Source organism: Hippopotamus amphibius, chromosome 8, assembly GCF_030028045.1.
Source record: "Hippopotamus amphibius kiboko isolate mHipAmp2 chromosome 8, mHipAmp2.hap2, whole genome shotgun sequence".
NCBI lineage: Eukaryota > Metazoa > Chordata > Mammalia > Artiodactyla > Hippopotamidae > Hippopotamus > Hippopotamus amphibius.
In genome coordinates, this window is record NC_080193.1 from 68,652,346 (window position 1) to 68,666,406 (window position 14,061).

Below are 14,061 nucleotides of genomic sequence, written 5' to 3' on the forward strand. Positions count from 1 at the left end.
AAGGATAAATAGGCACCAATGTAATTAGAACTCTGGAAGACAAGATAGACAAGTCTAAGATGAAATACACTGAATAGTCTGTTATTTGTCAAAAGCTTTGAGGTAAAAATTCCACCGTACTATCTGTGTTCTACTGTCTCTGGGGAAAAATTATAATCTTCCAAACACAGGTTTGCAAATCAAGGTCCATCTTACTACCTGAAGAAAAACAAGCCTACTCGTACAAAGGCTAAGCATATTTTACATAGGTGGAATTTTTGGAACAATCTCCAAATGGCCTGAAGCCCAACAGGAATGAAGGAATTTCCATTTAAATAAAATTCCATGACATGTAAACTTGGGAAACAGACCCGCACAAAGGCTTCAGCCAGTATGGGGTGAACGTGGTCTTATTGGGTGAGCCAGCAAAACTACATTTGTAATGCTAGATCTGCTGAATCCTAGGGCTGAAGGCATGTTTAATCCAAGCGACCTGCCTTGAGGGAAGGTTTCAGCGAGGTGCTTTCTAGAAAGCCGATATTAGTCCTACTGTTTACATCCTCCAGAGACAATTCCAAAAACTTCCTTTATTGTCTTTATCCGCGTTGGGCAAGGTAACTCTCTCTTTGATCCAGGAAGCATATAGTTTTTCAGAATGTAACTCTATATGGTGTATTTTGCTTAGCCCAGAGAACAGTAGAATTTATATGTATATGACGTTGACATGTTGTGAAGGAGGAATGGATGGTTCCATGGAATCATCACAGCATGAAATTCCGAGTAACTGTGAGTAATTCTGAGTAACAGTTTCAAAAGCAAAAAGACATGATTTAGAGATTTGGCTTTTGTTATGCACACAGCTCCTACACAAGGCATGCGCGGCATGCAGTCTGAGCCTGCACTGAAGAAATGTGAGTTCACCTAATACAATACCTTGAACAACCTAGGTCTCAGTTTCTCCTGTCTTCTCATCTTTTATTTCAGGATAACACGCCTGAAATAACAGATCTGTTTATTTTGGAATTAACAAAAGGCAACGGGACCCTTTTAGAATGTTTGGTGCATAGATCTGGAATTTAAATTTTACTGTGATGCAGACAAAACAGAGACTGAGTCATAGTTTCCTACGGCTTAAGTTACTTTCTGAAATCAAGTTAGCCCACCAGAACACTAACTTACCAAGAGGTACCCAAATGACTTTAAAGGGGTTCCTGAAGTCTTAACACAACTTCCCAAGACGTTTTACCTTAGTTCTAGGAAATAGGTAAAGCACAGTGAGAATCTGACTCAATGTTAAATAAAGGTCTTTGAGCCACCTGGGGGAAAGCTGCGTTGTACGTTCAAGGACTTAAATCACTGGTCATTTGGTATATGTGATAAGGAGAGCTATAGCATTTCTCTGCGTTTAAGCTTTTCGTTACTGAGAAAGTACTAAAAACAGAGCATCCCAAATGGCTTTCTAGGATGAGTGGAGAGGCTACAACTCAATTATAGAAATAGGTTCACTTGTGTTGATGTTCCGGGAGCACGTGCCAGTTTCCTGGCAAGGTCACCTTAGTGCTGTTCCGATCCTTCTCATTTTGCTTTCCCTAAAACGATGAGCACTTTCTCTTTCTAAGATGTTTCCTTACCTGAGATTTCAAGATCTGAAAACAAGTGGCTCTAATCTGCATAGGATTACCAGCTCAGTACCATACATCAAACTGCCAGACAAGAGAAAGTCACTGACCAAGGAGCATACAGATAAAAAAGGCAACCAACTGGACAAATGGAGAAGACTGATGGAACAGAGGAAAACAATAAAGCACAGCACGGTGGGGATGAGGGTGTGAGTAGCGTACGTGGCATATGCGAGAACTTCTCTTACTGTTTAAAGTGCTGCTTCTCCTTGGAAAGGATGGGTACAAGCAGCTAATGAATACGGTTTGGTCATTTTTGATGGGAACTGTGAGACAACGTCAACTTAACCACTCAGATTCCAGGGCACGTTTCAGGTTGAGAGCCCTTGTCTTCTAGGCAGATGTGGATAACCCTACCTCATACACGATCGAGAAAGCAGAAGCTGTCAACTTGATGCTTCCTCAGCTTCTCATAACCAAGACTCTGAGCCATCGGTGCCTGCATGTTACCGTGAATAAGTGTTCCCCTTCCCTCCACGCGGGGTCTGGATCGCATGCTTCCTGACTACCGAAAATGTTACTCCCTTGCCTCTCTCTCCTTTCCCATCAATTTCTCCCTTTCTCTCTGGTGCCTGATAGCAGCACGTACAGGTGCTCTGATGGCTCCCATTTTGAAAGAAAATCTCTTTTGACGTCATACCCTTTTCAGTCTACTGCCTGGTTGGTGTCAACTCTCTTGAAAGCATGGTCTGTGTTTGCTAAATATACTTCCTAACTCTCCTTCTCTCCTCATCATACTCCATCTGGCTTCCATCTCCACAATTGCAGACAACGGTCCCAGGGACCTCCACACCGCTGACCACCATGTTGCCAACCCAATATCCATTCCTTTCTCCTTTTCTTAGGTGACATATCACAACATTGGCCACAACTGGCTGCCTCCTCCTTTTGGACACACGCTTCTCTCTTGATATCCATGCATTGCTCCGTCCTGATTTTCCTCCCATATCTCACATTTCTCCTTTTCCTTAATTGTTGAATCTTTTCATGCACCCCACTTTTGCAGGATGGAATTCCTTTGGGTTTGATCCAGGGTTGTCTTCTCTCCTCCCTCTCCTCTCTCTTTAGGTGAGTTCATTCGTTACCTCAGCTTTAAATGCCACCTGGATAAACTAATAATCCAAACTTATATCTTTGGCCCAACCCCTTCCTTTGAGCTCCGAATTCTTACATCTAACTTTCTACTTCGTATCTCGTTTGAGATGTCCACTCCCTAACCTCCCTTCCCATCTGTCCTCACCCCATGCTGGTCAACTCAATCCTAGTTGCTCAATTCATAAACCTGGATTTCCTTGATCATCTTTGATTTCTCCCTTAATCTTAGCTCCTACATGTGGTCCATCAGCCGCATTCTTCATTGAATTTCTACAACATATCTCAAATGTGTCTACTTCTCTCCATCTCACTGACAACAGGCTGGCTCAGGCCCATTATCTCTCACCTCGCATAGTTCTAATGGTCTCCCTGATTCCATACTTATCCTACTCCAATCCACTGTCTCTACAACAATCAGAGTAGCCTTCAAGAAAAAAATTCATCCCATTCCTTTGTTTTTAAAGTCTTTAGTGGCTTCTTACTATATTTAGAATAAAATCTGAAGTCTCACCATTACCTTAAGGTCCTACTTGACCTGTGCCCTGCTTACTTCTACAACTCTGTTTCCTGCTACTAGATCCCTGGCTCACTGCATTCCAGCTGTACGAGCTTCTTCCAGTTGTTTGATTGTGCCAGGTAATTTTTTCCTACCACAGGGCCTTTATACATACTGTTCCTCTTCCTAGAAGGCTTCTCCTTGCTCTTTTTAAGGCTGGCTGCTCTGCTTAAAAGTCACATCCTCAGCAAGGCCTTCTTTGATCACCTCTATATTTAAAAGTATATAACTCTCTCATCCCTATGTTTTAAGATTTCCAGCCTCTGGTTCATTTTTTCCACAAGGCATTCACAATTTGTAATTATTTATTTTTTCATTATCTGTCTCTGCACTAGAATTTAAGTCCATGAGGGAAGGGACTCTGTCTGCTCTGTTTACAGCTGCCAGACAACATCTGTCAGACAGTATCTGCCAACATTAGCATATACTAAACGCTCGAGAACTATATCTTGAATGGAACAAAGGAACAAATGTAGGCTTTCACCCAGGTCACGTGGGCACAATGGAAAGACAGTGAGACATCTGTGGACAATCCAGTGTTTGACCTACTTGCTATCATATAGTTAAAAAATCCAAAATATATATGTCTTGGTGTCACTAATGCTATTGTAGAATGCAGAGTTTTAAAAGACAGTGATTTTCAAATTGTTATATATTAACTGCATATCTCGTTTTGGACCAGAAGGTAAGTGCAGGTGTCTCAGTGACAGTAAGTGACATGTCTATGTTGATCACATTCTTCAGGCTTCTCAGGGTCAGGTTTCACTTTATTGTTTCACCCTTATACTCTCCTTTTTCTTTTTAAAAAAATGTTTTTAATTAATAAACTTTATTTTTAAGAGCAATGCTAGGTTCACAGCAAAATTGTGTGAAAAGTACAGAGAGTTCCCATATACCCCTGCCTCTCCATGTGGGTGGCCGCCCCACTAGCAACATCCCCCAGGAGCGCGGTACATTGCTACAATGATGAACCTGCAGTGCCTCATCATTATCACCCAGAGTCGTGGGGTACCTTCTATGGGTTTTGACAAATGTTATATACACTCTCCATTTTCTAAGATCCAATTTCTAATGCCTCCTTCTCAGCAGAGCCAATGGAAACTACCAAATAGGAATGTCCTCCAATGTATGCCTCCAACCCCATTGGAAAATCCTGTGCAGAGCAGGGAAGTTCAAGGAAGGCAAGACTTTCCTCCTGACTCCGCCTACGTCACTTCTTGCACCCACATTCTAGATGCCATCTCCTCCCCTCTTCTCCAACTCCTCACTCCATCAGTTAGGTCTTTTCCTTCCAATATATTTCACTGGGTTCAACATCTTGGCATGGAAAACATACTTACATCTTTCCCACCCAAAAAAAAACCCAGAAACAAAAAAAGCAAATAAACTTGTAAAAACACTCCCTCAACTCTATGCTGCCTTCTCCTGGCTAAAACCTGTCCTCCTTTTCAACTGAAAGCACTTAGGAAAAGCAAACTGCAATTCCTCTCCTCTGGCCTCCAGATTATGTGGGGAAAGGCCTGTCGAGTAACTTCATGGGAGATTCCCAGCGCCTGAGACACAGTGCACCTAACAGCAAATTTATAAGCACATCACTCCTGTCACAAATCTTCTCCCCTCTCAGCCTTCTTTATTCTGATAGCTGACACCACCCTCTACCCATTCAGGTGAGCTGGAAAAACTGCCCTCCAGCTTTCATTTCTCTTTATCTCACTTTCTCTACTATCCCCCACCCATGTGAAATCTCCCAGTCCGGTCTATTTGCCTCTTAACTCTCTGTCCCAGCTGCCCCTTCTCTCTCTGCTTCAGCCACTGTCCAGACTTACCATGTCTCCTCAGCTTCTGCCATACCCCCTCAACCATCAGGGTCACCACGCTAAGAGACAAGGCTGGTCACACCCATCCTTTATTCAAAATTCCTCTCCAGCCCACTGCCTGGTGATCAAGTCCAGCCCCCTTGCCGTGACCTATGGGGCCCTCTCTCATCTGGCCCTGCCTCTCTGACGTGGCCCATCCCCTGCACTACTCCCCACTTACCGCCCTCCAGTCACGCTGCGCGCGTTGTCCCCAGCTGTCCCTTTCACTTGATGCTACTGCCACCCCTCACCCCAGCCTGAACTCAGGCTTCACCACTTCTGAACGGCTTTCCAGCCCCCTATCCTCCTCCTCCTAAGCCGTGTCATCCCTCCTGCTCTTTCTCTGGGCTCCCACAACACCCATTCAATTTTACTGTAACAGAACTCCTCATCCCATGCAGAAACTATGCACTTGTCTGTTTCCTCCACCAGACTCTGAGCTCCCTGGCAGCAGGGACAGTGGGCCTTCTTCTCTGATCACTGAGTGCCCAGCACAATGTCTGACATGAAGCAGGATTTCAATATACCTAGGCTGAGTAAGTGAAAGTTTTTGATGTCCCTATTCCATCTTTCAAGGTGCGAGGCCTCAAGTGCTTAATTCCTCAAGCTTTCTGTTTCTCAAAGTCCTCTGCCCTTCTCTTAGCTTTAACACTTTAATTATTTTACTCTCTAGTGTTGGTTTCCAGGTCAAGGTCCATGTGACAATAATCCAGATGTTTAAATGACAACATTTCTTGTAAATGGTGCCTTCTGGGTAGGCACCATGCCACCAAACTCATGTTTCCCTAAATTGGACCCATTGATCTCTGCTCTGCCATCATGGTAGGTGATTAAAAGGTGACCAGAGGACCACAGGTCTGTCCCAAATCCATCTTATGATGGTTGTGATTCAATATTGTAAATGTGTGATAATGCAAGCAGTGATCTCAGGCTTCTAAATCCAGGTGAGAAGGAATGGATTTGGAAGGCTTAGCCGATTAAATGAGGTAACACATTGGCAGCTCCTTGGGGCTCCTCTCCAGTTAGATTTGGCTCAGAGTTGATTCCTGGCCTTGGCCTTGTAGCAGATTAAGGGATACAGAGTGCCCTACATTTACCTCTTTAATGTGTAGAAAGTCCTTGGCGTCAAAGGAGATGGCTGTGCTTGGAACAGGCACATCCTCATCCAAGGCACCACAGTAGCTCACATTCGTCTTCACAGCAAATGCTACAGGTTTGGACTGGGAACAGAACCATGGAATAAGGATGGAGGGAGGAAGACAGAGGAGGATTTTTTCACATTGTAATGTAGAATCAGATAATGGGTAGTACCAGGCAGTAAGAGAAATCACTTTCCAAAGAGGGATCTCAACTGGGTTTCTCATTCCCAGGCAGCACTGAAAAATCTGCAGAAAGGACTCTGAAAAGGATTCAGTCCTATCAGCCCAACCATGTTCCCCTCCTATCATACTTTCCAACAACCCCAAGAATCGCGCCCTAAAGTCTTGGGGAAGGGATGGAAAGGTGGGAGAGGCAGTCTGCTTTATCCTCTAGTCATAAAACTTAAGTTTGTTATTTTAAATGATAACAGACACCTCCACCTTGAGGTACAGGAAACGTATACTGGGTCTTAAATAGAAAGATGGTGGAGAGTAAAACAAATATTTTTGAAATAGCCTTAGATCTAAAAACCTGAGGGATCCCACGCAATAGAATACCTTGTCCTGCCAGGGTAGACAGGAAGGGCAGAGCTGCCCACACATCACCTTCTCCCTAGCTAACAGAGGCTGCTTCTGAAACTCCTTTTAGACAAATTTCTCTGCAGCAAAGTGCTCTTGGGCTGGTGCAGCTTGGCAGAGGCTAAGCAAACCACCAGCCTATACTAACAGTGCTGCCGCTGACATTTGGGTGACCACAACAGCCACAAAATAGACTCTGAGAGAAAACTAAAACAAAAATTAGCCACAAGTGAGAACACCAGGCTCCTGCAATCCTGGGCTGCTCTGTTATGGGCTCATTCATTCGTGTTGGGAACATGTCTCGGGAGCAAGAGCATTGAGGCAGGACCTGAGTTAGAGTCTCACCGATGCCCTTTCCCAGGCACTGCCCCAAACCCTTTCCAGCAACCAGCACAGATAACATGGGTGTCAAAGCAAAGGAAGACACCTCATGAACCTGCCTCATCCTCCCCTCTCCACTCTTTTAAACATTTTACTGTGAAAATAAAAAAGGGAAGGAGTCCACTTTATCCGAGCTTCCATTTTTTTTTCCTTCTAAAAATTAGAAAGACTGGATCAATATGCCTTAGGAGGCTGTTGTGAAGGGCGAGGAGAAGAGGCTGACCAGGAACCTGTTATATCTGTTACTGTGCATAAAATTCCATTTGACCAAGGGGGTCTGTGCTTCAAAAAAAAAAAAAAAAAGCCTGAAAGACATAGCATGGGAGCTCTCTAGTGACTCTTCTGGTTCTAACACTCAAAAATGCAGTTTGTTCTTTGTTGTCTCCTATGGGGGACAGGGATTCCTCTGCGCCCCCCCCGTGGAATATCTGAAAGTCTTTTTTGGCAAAGCCTTCTGTTGTTCATCTTTGCTGAAATGCTAATCATTGTTCAAAGTTCTGAATGGTGAACTTGAGGTTGGGAGACTGAAATCAAGAGGGAAGAAAAGAGACACCAACAGGGAGACCCATAGACCAATTATGCACATGCAGCCTGTAATGAAGGCTGCTGTCGTGGAGAACAGGGCGAGCAAACTGGTTTCCTGGGAGGCTCTCAGCCAACACGGGGCGGGGCAAGCTGGATATGGGCCACAATTGCTAAGTTAGAAGCTGACCAAGAATTTTCACCACCAAACCAAACATGAAAGGAAGTTGAAAGGGTCCGTGTCTCAGGATATGGCCCCTTGAGAATGTTACTATCAGAGATGAACAGATCAGGGAGCCTTGCAATCTGGTGTCTTATCAGGATGACCATAAAATGATTACTCCAGAGAAATCTGAGGCAGGGGAAGAGCAGCTGATACCTGCTGAGCAACATGCCACTTTGGAACCCAAGAGGGGCAAGAACGTCACCTTTGCTCTCTCAAGCTGGATGGCCGCCTGCTGCTCTCTCTCCTGCCGAATTGCTTCCCGATCCTCTTCCAAAGAGACATCAGAGTCAGACGGCCTGCTCGTGTAGGAATCCGCTGACCCCTAGAAAGGAAAACCCGGAGTAGCTTGAATGAGGTGATGTGGAGCATCTGAAATTGTCACATCTGTAACAGCATCCTGGAGTGAGCTCTCATTTACACAGAATTTGATGCATACGCTCTGTGCCTTATTGCAGACATAAATTTAGATGGCAGAATATAGCTAAGCATCTGAGTAATTCGGAAGGTAGCAATGTTGTGAAGGGAAATATTTTGACTGGATTAAGTGCTAGAAAGTAAACTGCGATGAAAATTATGTGATATTCAGCCCCAAATCTTCTTGTTTTGTGCTATCTTTATATTAAGCCCATATCGATTTGTGGAACTGAAGTTTCATTCCATTCTCTCTTTTATATATAGATTTGAAGGAAAAAGAGACTCAGTCTATTACAAGAGCTAAACCTTATCCATATCTTGGATTACAGATGATCAATTTATCTAATATTTCAACAGAGCAAAGCAGAAATCTGCATTAGTAAGATGATTTTCCAGTTCCAATGTCAACAGCATTGAATAAGGATGTCCTCAACTGAAGCCCATGCCCAGAAGAGCTATTTGAACAACAACGAAATCCAGCCTGATTCATGTGGCCAAGGAACTGGGGACAGCGGACATCACTTGGTGCTCATGCCATAAAAAGAGATGAAAACCACAGCAGCTAAAAAATTAAAAACAAAAACAAACAGCCCAGAAGTTTGCCTTTGGCTTGCTAAAAGAACGTCATCCTTAGAATTTTCTTAAGCTGGCATGAGAAGTTGATATTTGCATAGATGATCACATTTACACAGCAGAGGTATTGATAGGACTGATGTATTTGGCATATTTCATAAACCAGGCGCAGATTTTGAAAAGTGTATTTTGAAAAGTGTGTTTTGAAAAGTGTATGCCTATCCACATAGCTGAGAATTTGCTACCCACTGCAATAAAAGAACTCTAAGAAGGGCTGACTGCTGAAATGGGCCCTTTGAAAGTTTTTTTCTAATCTTAGAAATGTTAGGGTTTATTTACACATTATTTGTGAATTTGCTGCCTGTAAGGACAGCTTTGTCTCAGTAGAGGGTGTCATTTTAGCTGGGGTAGTTTTTCTCACCATAACAAAATCCCAGCACAGATTTTCCTGGCAGCCTACAGCAAAAACTCCTGGTTAGAGTTTTATCAGAATGCCCAGTAGAACTCTGGTTCTAAATTCTAACTCTGCAACCACTTTTGAAAACTTTATGCAAGTTACTAGACCACTCTAAGACTCAGTCTCATCTGTAAAGTGGAGATGTTGTTTACTTCACAGGATTAAAGGGGATAAGATATAATGAATACCTGATTATTGAGCCCTGGCTATCACACCAGTGTGAAGCTAGACACTTTGTATACCTTGTCTCACTGAATCTGTATAGCAGTGGGGAATCTGGGATTCAAGCTTGGGGAGTCCAACCTTAGAGCCAGCAGTTTCAAACCCTACACTGACCTGGACTTGATACTAAAATATTTAATCTAGGATCCTGGCACATAGTAAGTGCCCAATAAGTAGATATTCTCATTTCTATATCCTAGTGCTAGTATTTCTACCTTGATTTAAAAAAAGAATTAAGGGATTCTAATCATTTTTCAACTCTCTTAAATACATATGCACAATAGCCTATCTTGAAATGTATCTGTTTTTATTGTATTTACTGCATAGAAAACATGGTAAGTTTTTTCCCCAGCTTTATTGAGCTATAATTGACATATAACACTATGTAAGGTTAAAGTGTACAATGTGTTGAATTGATACATTTATATCCTGCAAAATGATTACACTGTAAGTTTGATAACTGGAGTGTGTCCAAATCCATGCACTTTATGTAGTGCTTTTGAAAGTGCCCTTTACAGAGGAAATGTATTTGCTAACCAAATTATAACCAGATTCCTCTGCCTAAATCTACTGGGGAAAAATCTGGACCTACAAAGTAAATAAATATAGGGTGATTATTTTATAGATGCATTCATTGCTTAAAAGAGAGCTACCTTGAAGTCCTTTAAAACAAGTGAGTTCTATCAGAATAAATCTTTTGTCCAAATTTAGGTATATCTGCATAAAATCCAGAGTAAGAGAAAAAGGAAACAATGTTTCTAAAAATATATGAAAACAGTTTTGTGTTAGTTATAGGCAATGCTTTGCTGAAGTGTGATGTGTGTGGTAGACCATTTTAATGTGTTAGATGTCTGCAAAGGTGTCTGGACTATAAAGTGATTACGATGCAGGAAGTCAGGAAGGAGGCACTTGTTTTGAAAGCGTGCTGCGGAAGGCTAATGACTGCCGTTCTCAAGAAAACAGGCTGCCCACTAGAGCAGTGAGTCAAACAGCTAAAACACACAATCCACTGTTGACACTAGGAGATGGCTAATTTCCTGAAATTATGTTAACGATTCTTCAAATTGTGGCATTCAATCATCTGCAAACACAAAAAGTGACTCAAGGACTCCTGCAAATAAACTTTATTTTGAAATGTGAACAAGATTAAGAATTTCAAAATTACTTAATATGTGGCATATATATATATATATATATATATATATATATATATAAAATACACAATGGAATATTACTCAGCTATAAAAAGGGATGAGATGGCGCTGTATGTAATGAGGTGGATAGACCTACAGTCTGTCATACAGAGTGAAGTAAGTTAGAAAGAGAAAGACAAATATTGTATGCTAACTCACATATACGGAATCTAAAAATGGTACTGATGAACTCAGTGACAAGAACAAGGACGCAGATGCAGAGAATGGACTGGAGAACTCGAGGTTTGGGAGGGGACAGGGGGTGAAGGGGAAGCTGAGACGAAGCGAGAGAGTAGCACAGACATATATACTACCAACCGTAAAACAGATAGCCAGTGGGAAGTTGTTGTATAACAAAGGGAGTTCAACTTGAGGATGGAAGATGCCTTAGAGGACTGGGACGGGGAGGGTGGGGGGGACTCGAGGGAGGGTGGGGGGGACTTGAGGGAGGGAGGGAATACGGGGATATGTGTATAAAAACAAATGATTGAACTTGGTGTACCCCCCAAAAAATAATTAATAAATAAATAAAATTAGTACAAGGAAAAAAAATTACTTAATAAATTCTACTATTGCCAAGTATGTAAAAGCACACAATATTCTAAAAATATTGATAGAGGGAAGAATAAAGCACTGTGTTATTTATTTTCATAATTACAGTGTTATGTTCACAGCATTTACTCTGTTTTTTGTTTCTGTTTTTTCCAATGACATCTACATTTCTTTGAATATGGAAATAACTGCTGCTATCTCTCAAGGTCGTAGGGATTGCGGAAGTCCAACATCAAGAGCTTAAATCTGGTCCATGGACATGTCCTGCTGGCTTGGCACAGAATTGATTTCTTGTTTCTATTAATTTTTATTTTGCTTTGTTTCACCTGTTTAATAGAGAGCACAGACAGGAGAAAGAAAGGAAAAGAAAAAGAACCTAGGTTGTTTACAAGGCATGGGGAGAAGCAGAGAGCCACAGAGAGGCAAGAGGAGGCTGCCTGGGCCAGACTAGAGGCAGGATGGGGAAGGGAAGCAGGGCTGCAGCAGGCTTGGTGGGACTGGAGGGTCGGGAGGACTGCCCAGAGATCTGGTAAACCTTTATGATCAGGAAGAGGGAAACTGCAAGAAGGAAATAATGCTAGATGCTAAGAGGACATAACTAAAGATATAAAGGTCACCAGCTCTGTCCAAAGCTAGGAACTGCAGCCCCATCAGCTTTTCATTTTCCAGAATTCCACTTGATAAAATGGGCAAAGAGCAAGTTACCCAGCTTATCGAGTGAGCCAAACCTGGGCTACTAACCCACGTGTAAGATACACGACACAGGCTAGTCCCTCAAAAATTCCTAAGCAGACACTATCGCAAGTCACATCTTTGAGTCTCCAAAGAAACAACTAATCGGGGAGGAAGGGATGGAAACAATTGCCACAAGCATCTTTATATATATATATATAACATTACATATATATACACATATGTGTATATATGTATGTAAAAGTCATTTTAAAAGCCATAAAATAATGCATCCTAGTGAACATCAAAAGAAAGAAACACCTATCTTTCTATTAACATGAGGCTGGATTTTTCCTCCTTGTATTCAATATTGAAAACAGATTCCAGCCTCACACTTTTCATAAATCTTCTTCAGAAGGAAAGCGATCTCAAGTCAAACAATGGAAGGGCTTCTTCTCCTGCCCAGAGAGAGAGGCCATGATGTGGATGGGAGAGTGGCCATGGACTTTGGGGCCAGGCAGTATTGCGTTTGACACTGTTGCCAGTTCTTACTGGCTGTGGGTCTTGGGCAACTTATTTTAACTTTCTGAGTCTCAGTTTCCTCCCCTGTGAAATGGACATAATAACACCTCACAGAGTTTTCCAGTCTTTGACTTGAGATGGAAACAGCATTTCTTTTACCATCATCAGAAAATTCAGGAAATGCCAGCAAATGATATTTGACTCACTAATTAAAGTTTTTGGCAGCTTTTCAACATTCAATATTTGGCTGCCCTAGAGTTTTAGGATTTATATCTTGCTCTTTTTTTTTAGACAGCTTTATTGAGGTGTAATTTATATACCATAAAATTCACACACTTTAAATGTACAATTCAATACATTTTAAATAAATTTACAGAACACAATTCACACAACGATCTAATATTAGAATATTTCTACCACCTTAAAAAACAAACAAAAAAAGATTTTGCCCATTTGCAGTCACTCTCCAAACCCACTACGAGATCCAGCATCCACTTACTTATCTTGTCCTTTTAAAACTGAAATATATTTCCTCTTCTTATGAGTAGTTTTAGTATTTAGATATGTCATTAAATTAGAGTAAGGAGAAGGGAGAGTTTATAAATGTTTGATTTTAAAATGCATTAATACTGGAACAGAACCTGGTTATTGTTGGAACTTTTGGGCTTCGTGGTTAGTCCTGGGCCTCTTACTTCCTACCTAGCTGAGCTGTTTATTTCCTGGACACTGTCCATCTGTCAGGTTCTGTAATGGCAACAACGTGAGAGGAGAGCTGCTTACCTTTTCTGAGGTTCTCTCCTCATCTGCAAAATAGGAATGAACCCTTCAGGGTTCTTTTGGAGAATTACTAAGATGCCATAGAACAGCATGGCGTACAAGCACAATAATGGCCCAAGTGAAACCTGTGCTGCCCAAGAGAACTTTCTGCAGTGATGCATACTCCCTGTACGGGTGGTGTCCAGTATGGCAGTCACTAGCCACATGTGGTCATGGAGCGCTTGAAATGTGCCTAGCAAGATGGAAGAACTGAATTTTTCATTTAATTTTGAAATGTTTAAAATTTTATTTCACTTTAATTAATTTAAATGCAGATATCCACATGTAACTAGTGGCCACCATATGGGACTGTGCAGTGGTAGATACTCCAAATGTCAACCCATTCAGTTCAGACAAGTAATGTTATACTTGATGTAAATTTGGTATTTTAATAGTTGCATTAAGTGGACTAAGTGATAGTGGAATGTCCAGAGACACATATCACTCACTCCCAATGGATTTGAGCTTGTTTCTTTCCACTGGGTTTGCAATGACTTGACGATGCACTTTTCCACACTGCAGAAGGAACAAAGATCCTCCTTGATTACTTTCCCAGATTTCCCAGGGTGGATGGGTGAAGAAGCCCCTCATGAGGCTGCCCTAGGCAAAAAGCTCTCTTAGGCAACAT

At 41.9% G+C, this 14,061-nt stretch overlaps 1 protein-coding gene across 5 annotated transcripts in view; it reads right to left on the reverse strand.

Moving 5' to 3' along the window:
* The window catches only part of CACNB4 (calcium voltage-gated channel auxiliary subunit beta 4), a 126,948-nt gene that overhangs the window by 42,020 nt on the left and 70,867 nt on the right, over nt 1-14,061 (reverse strand). For all 5 annotated transcript variants that reach the window (XM_057745450.1, XM_057745451.1, XM_057745449.1 and 2 more), the window contains 2 exons: nt 8,215-8,334; nt 6,263-6,385 (listed from right to left, as the gene is read on the reverse strand). In XM_057745450.1, the coding sequence (XP_057601433.1) occupies nt 6,263-6,385; nt 8,215-8,334 (243 nt within the window). The remainder of the gene's footprint in view (nt 1-6,262; nt 6,386-8,214; nt 8,335-14,061) is intronic.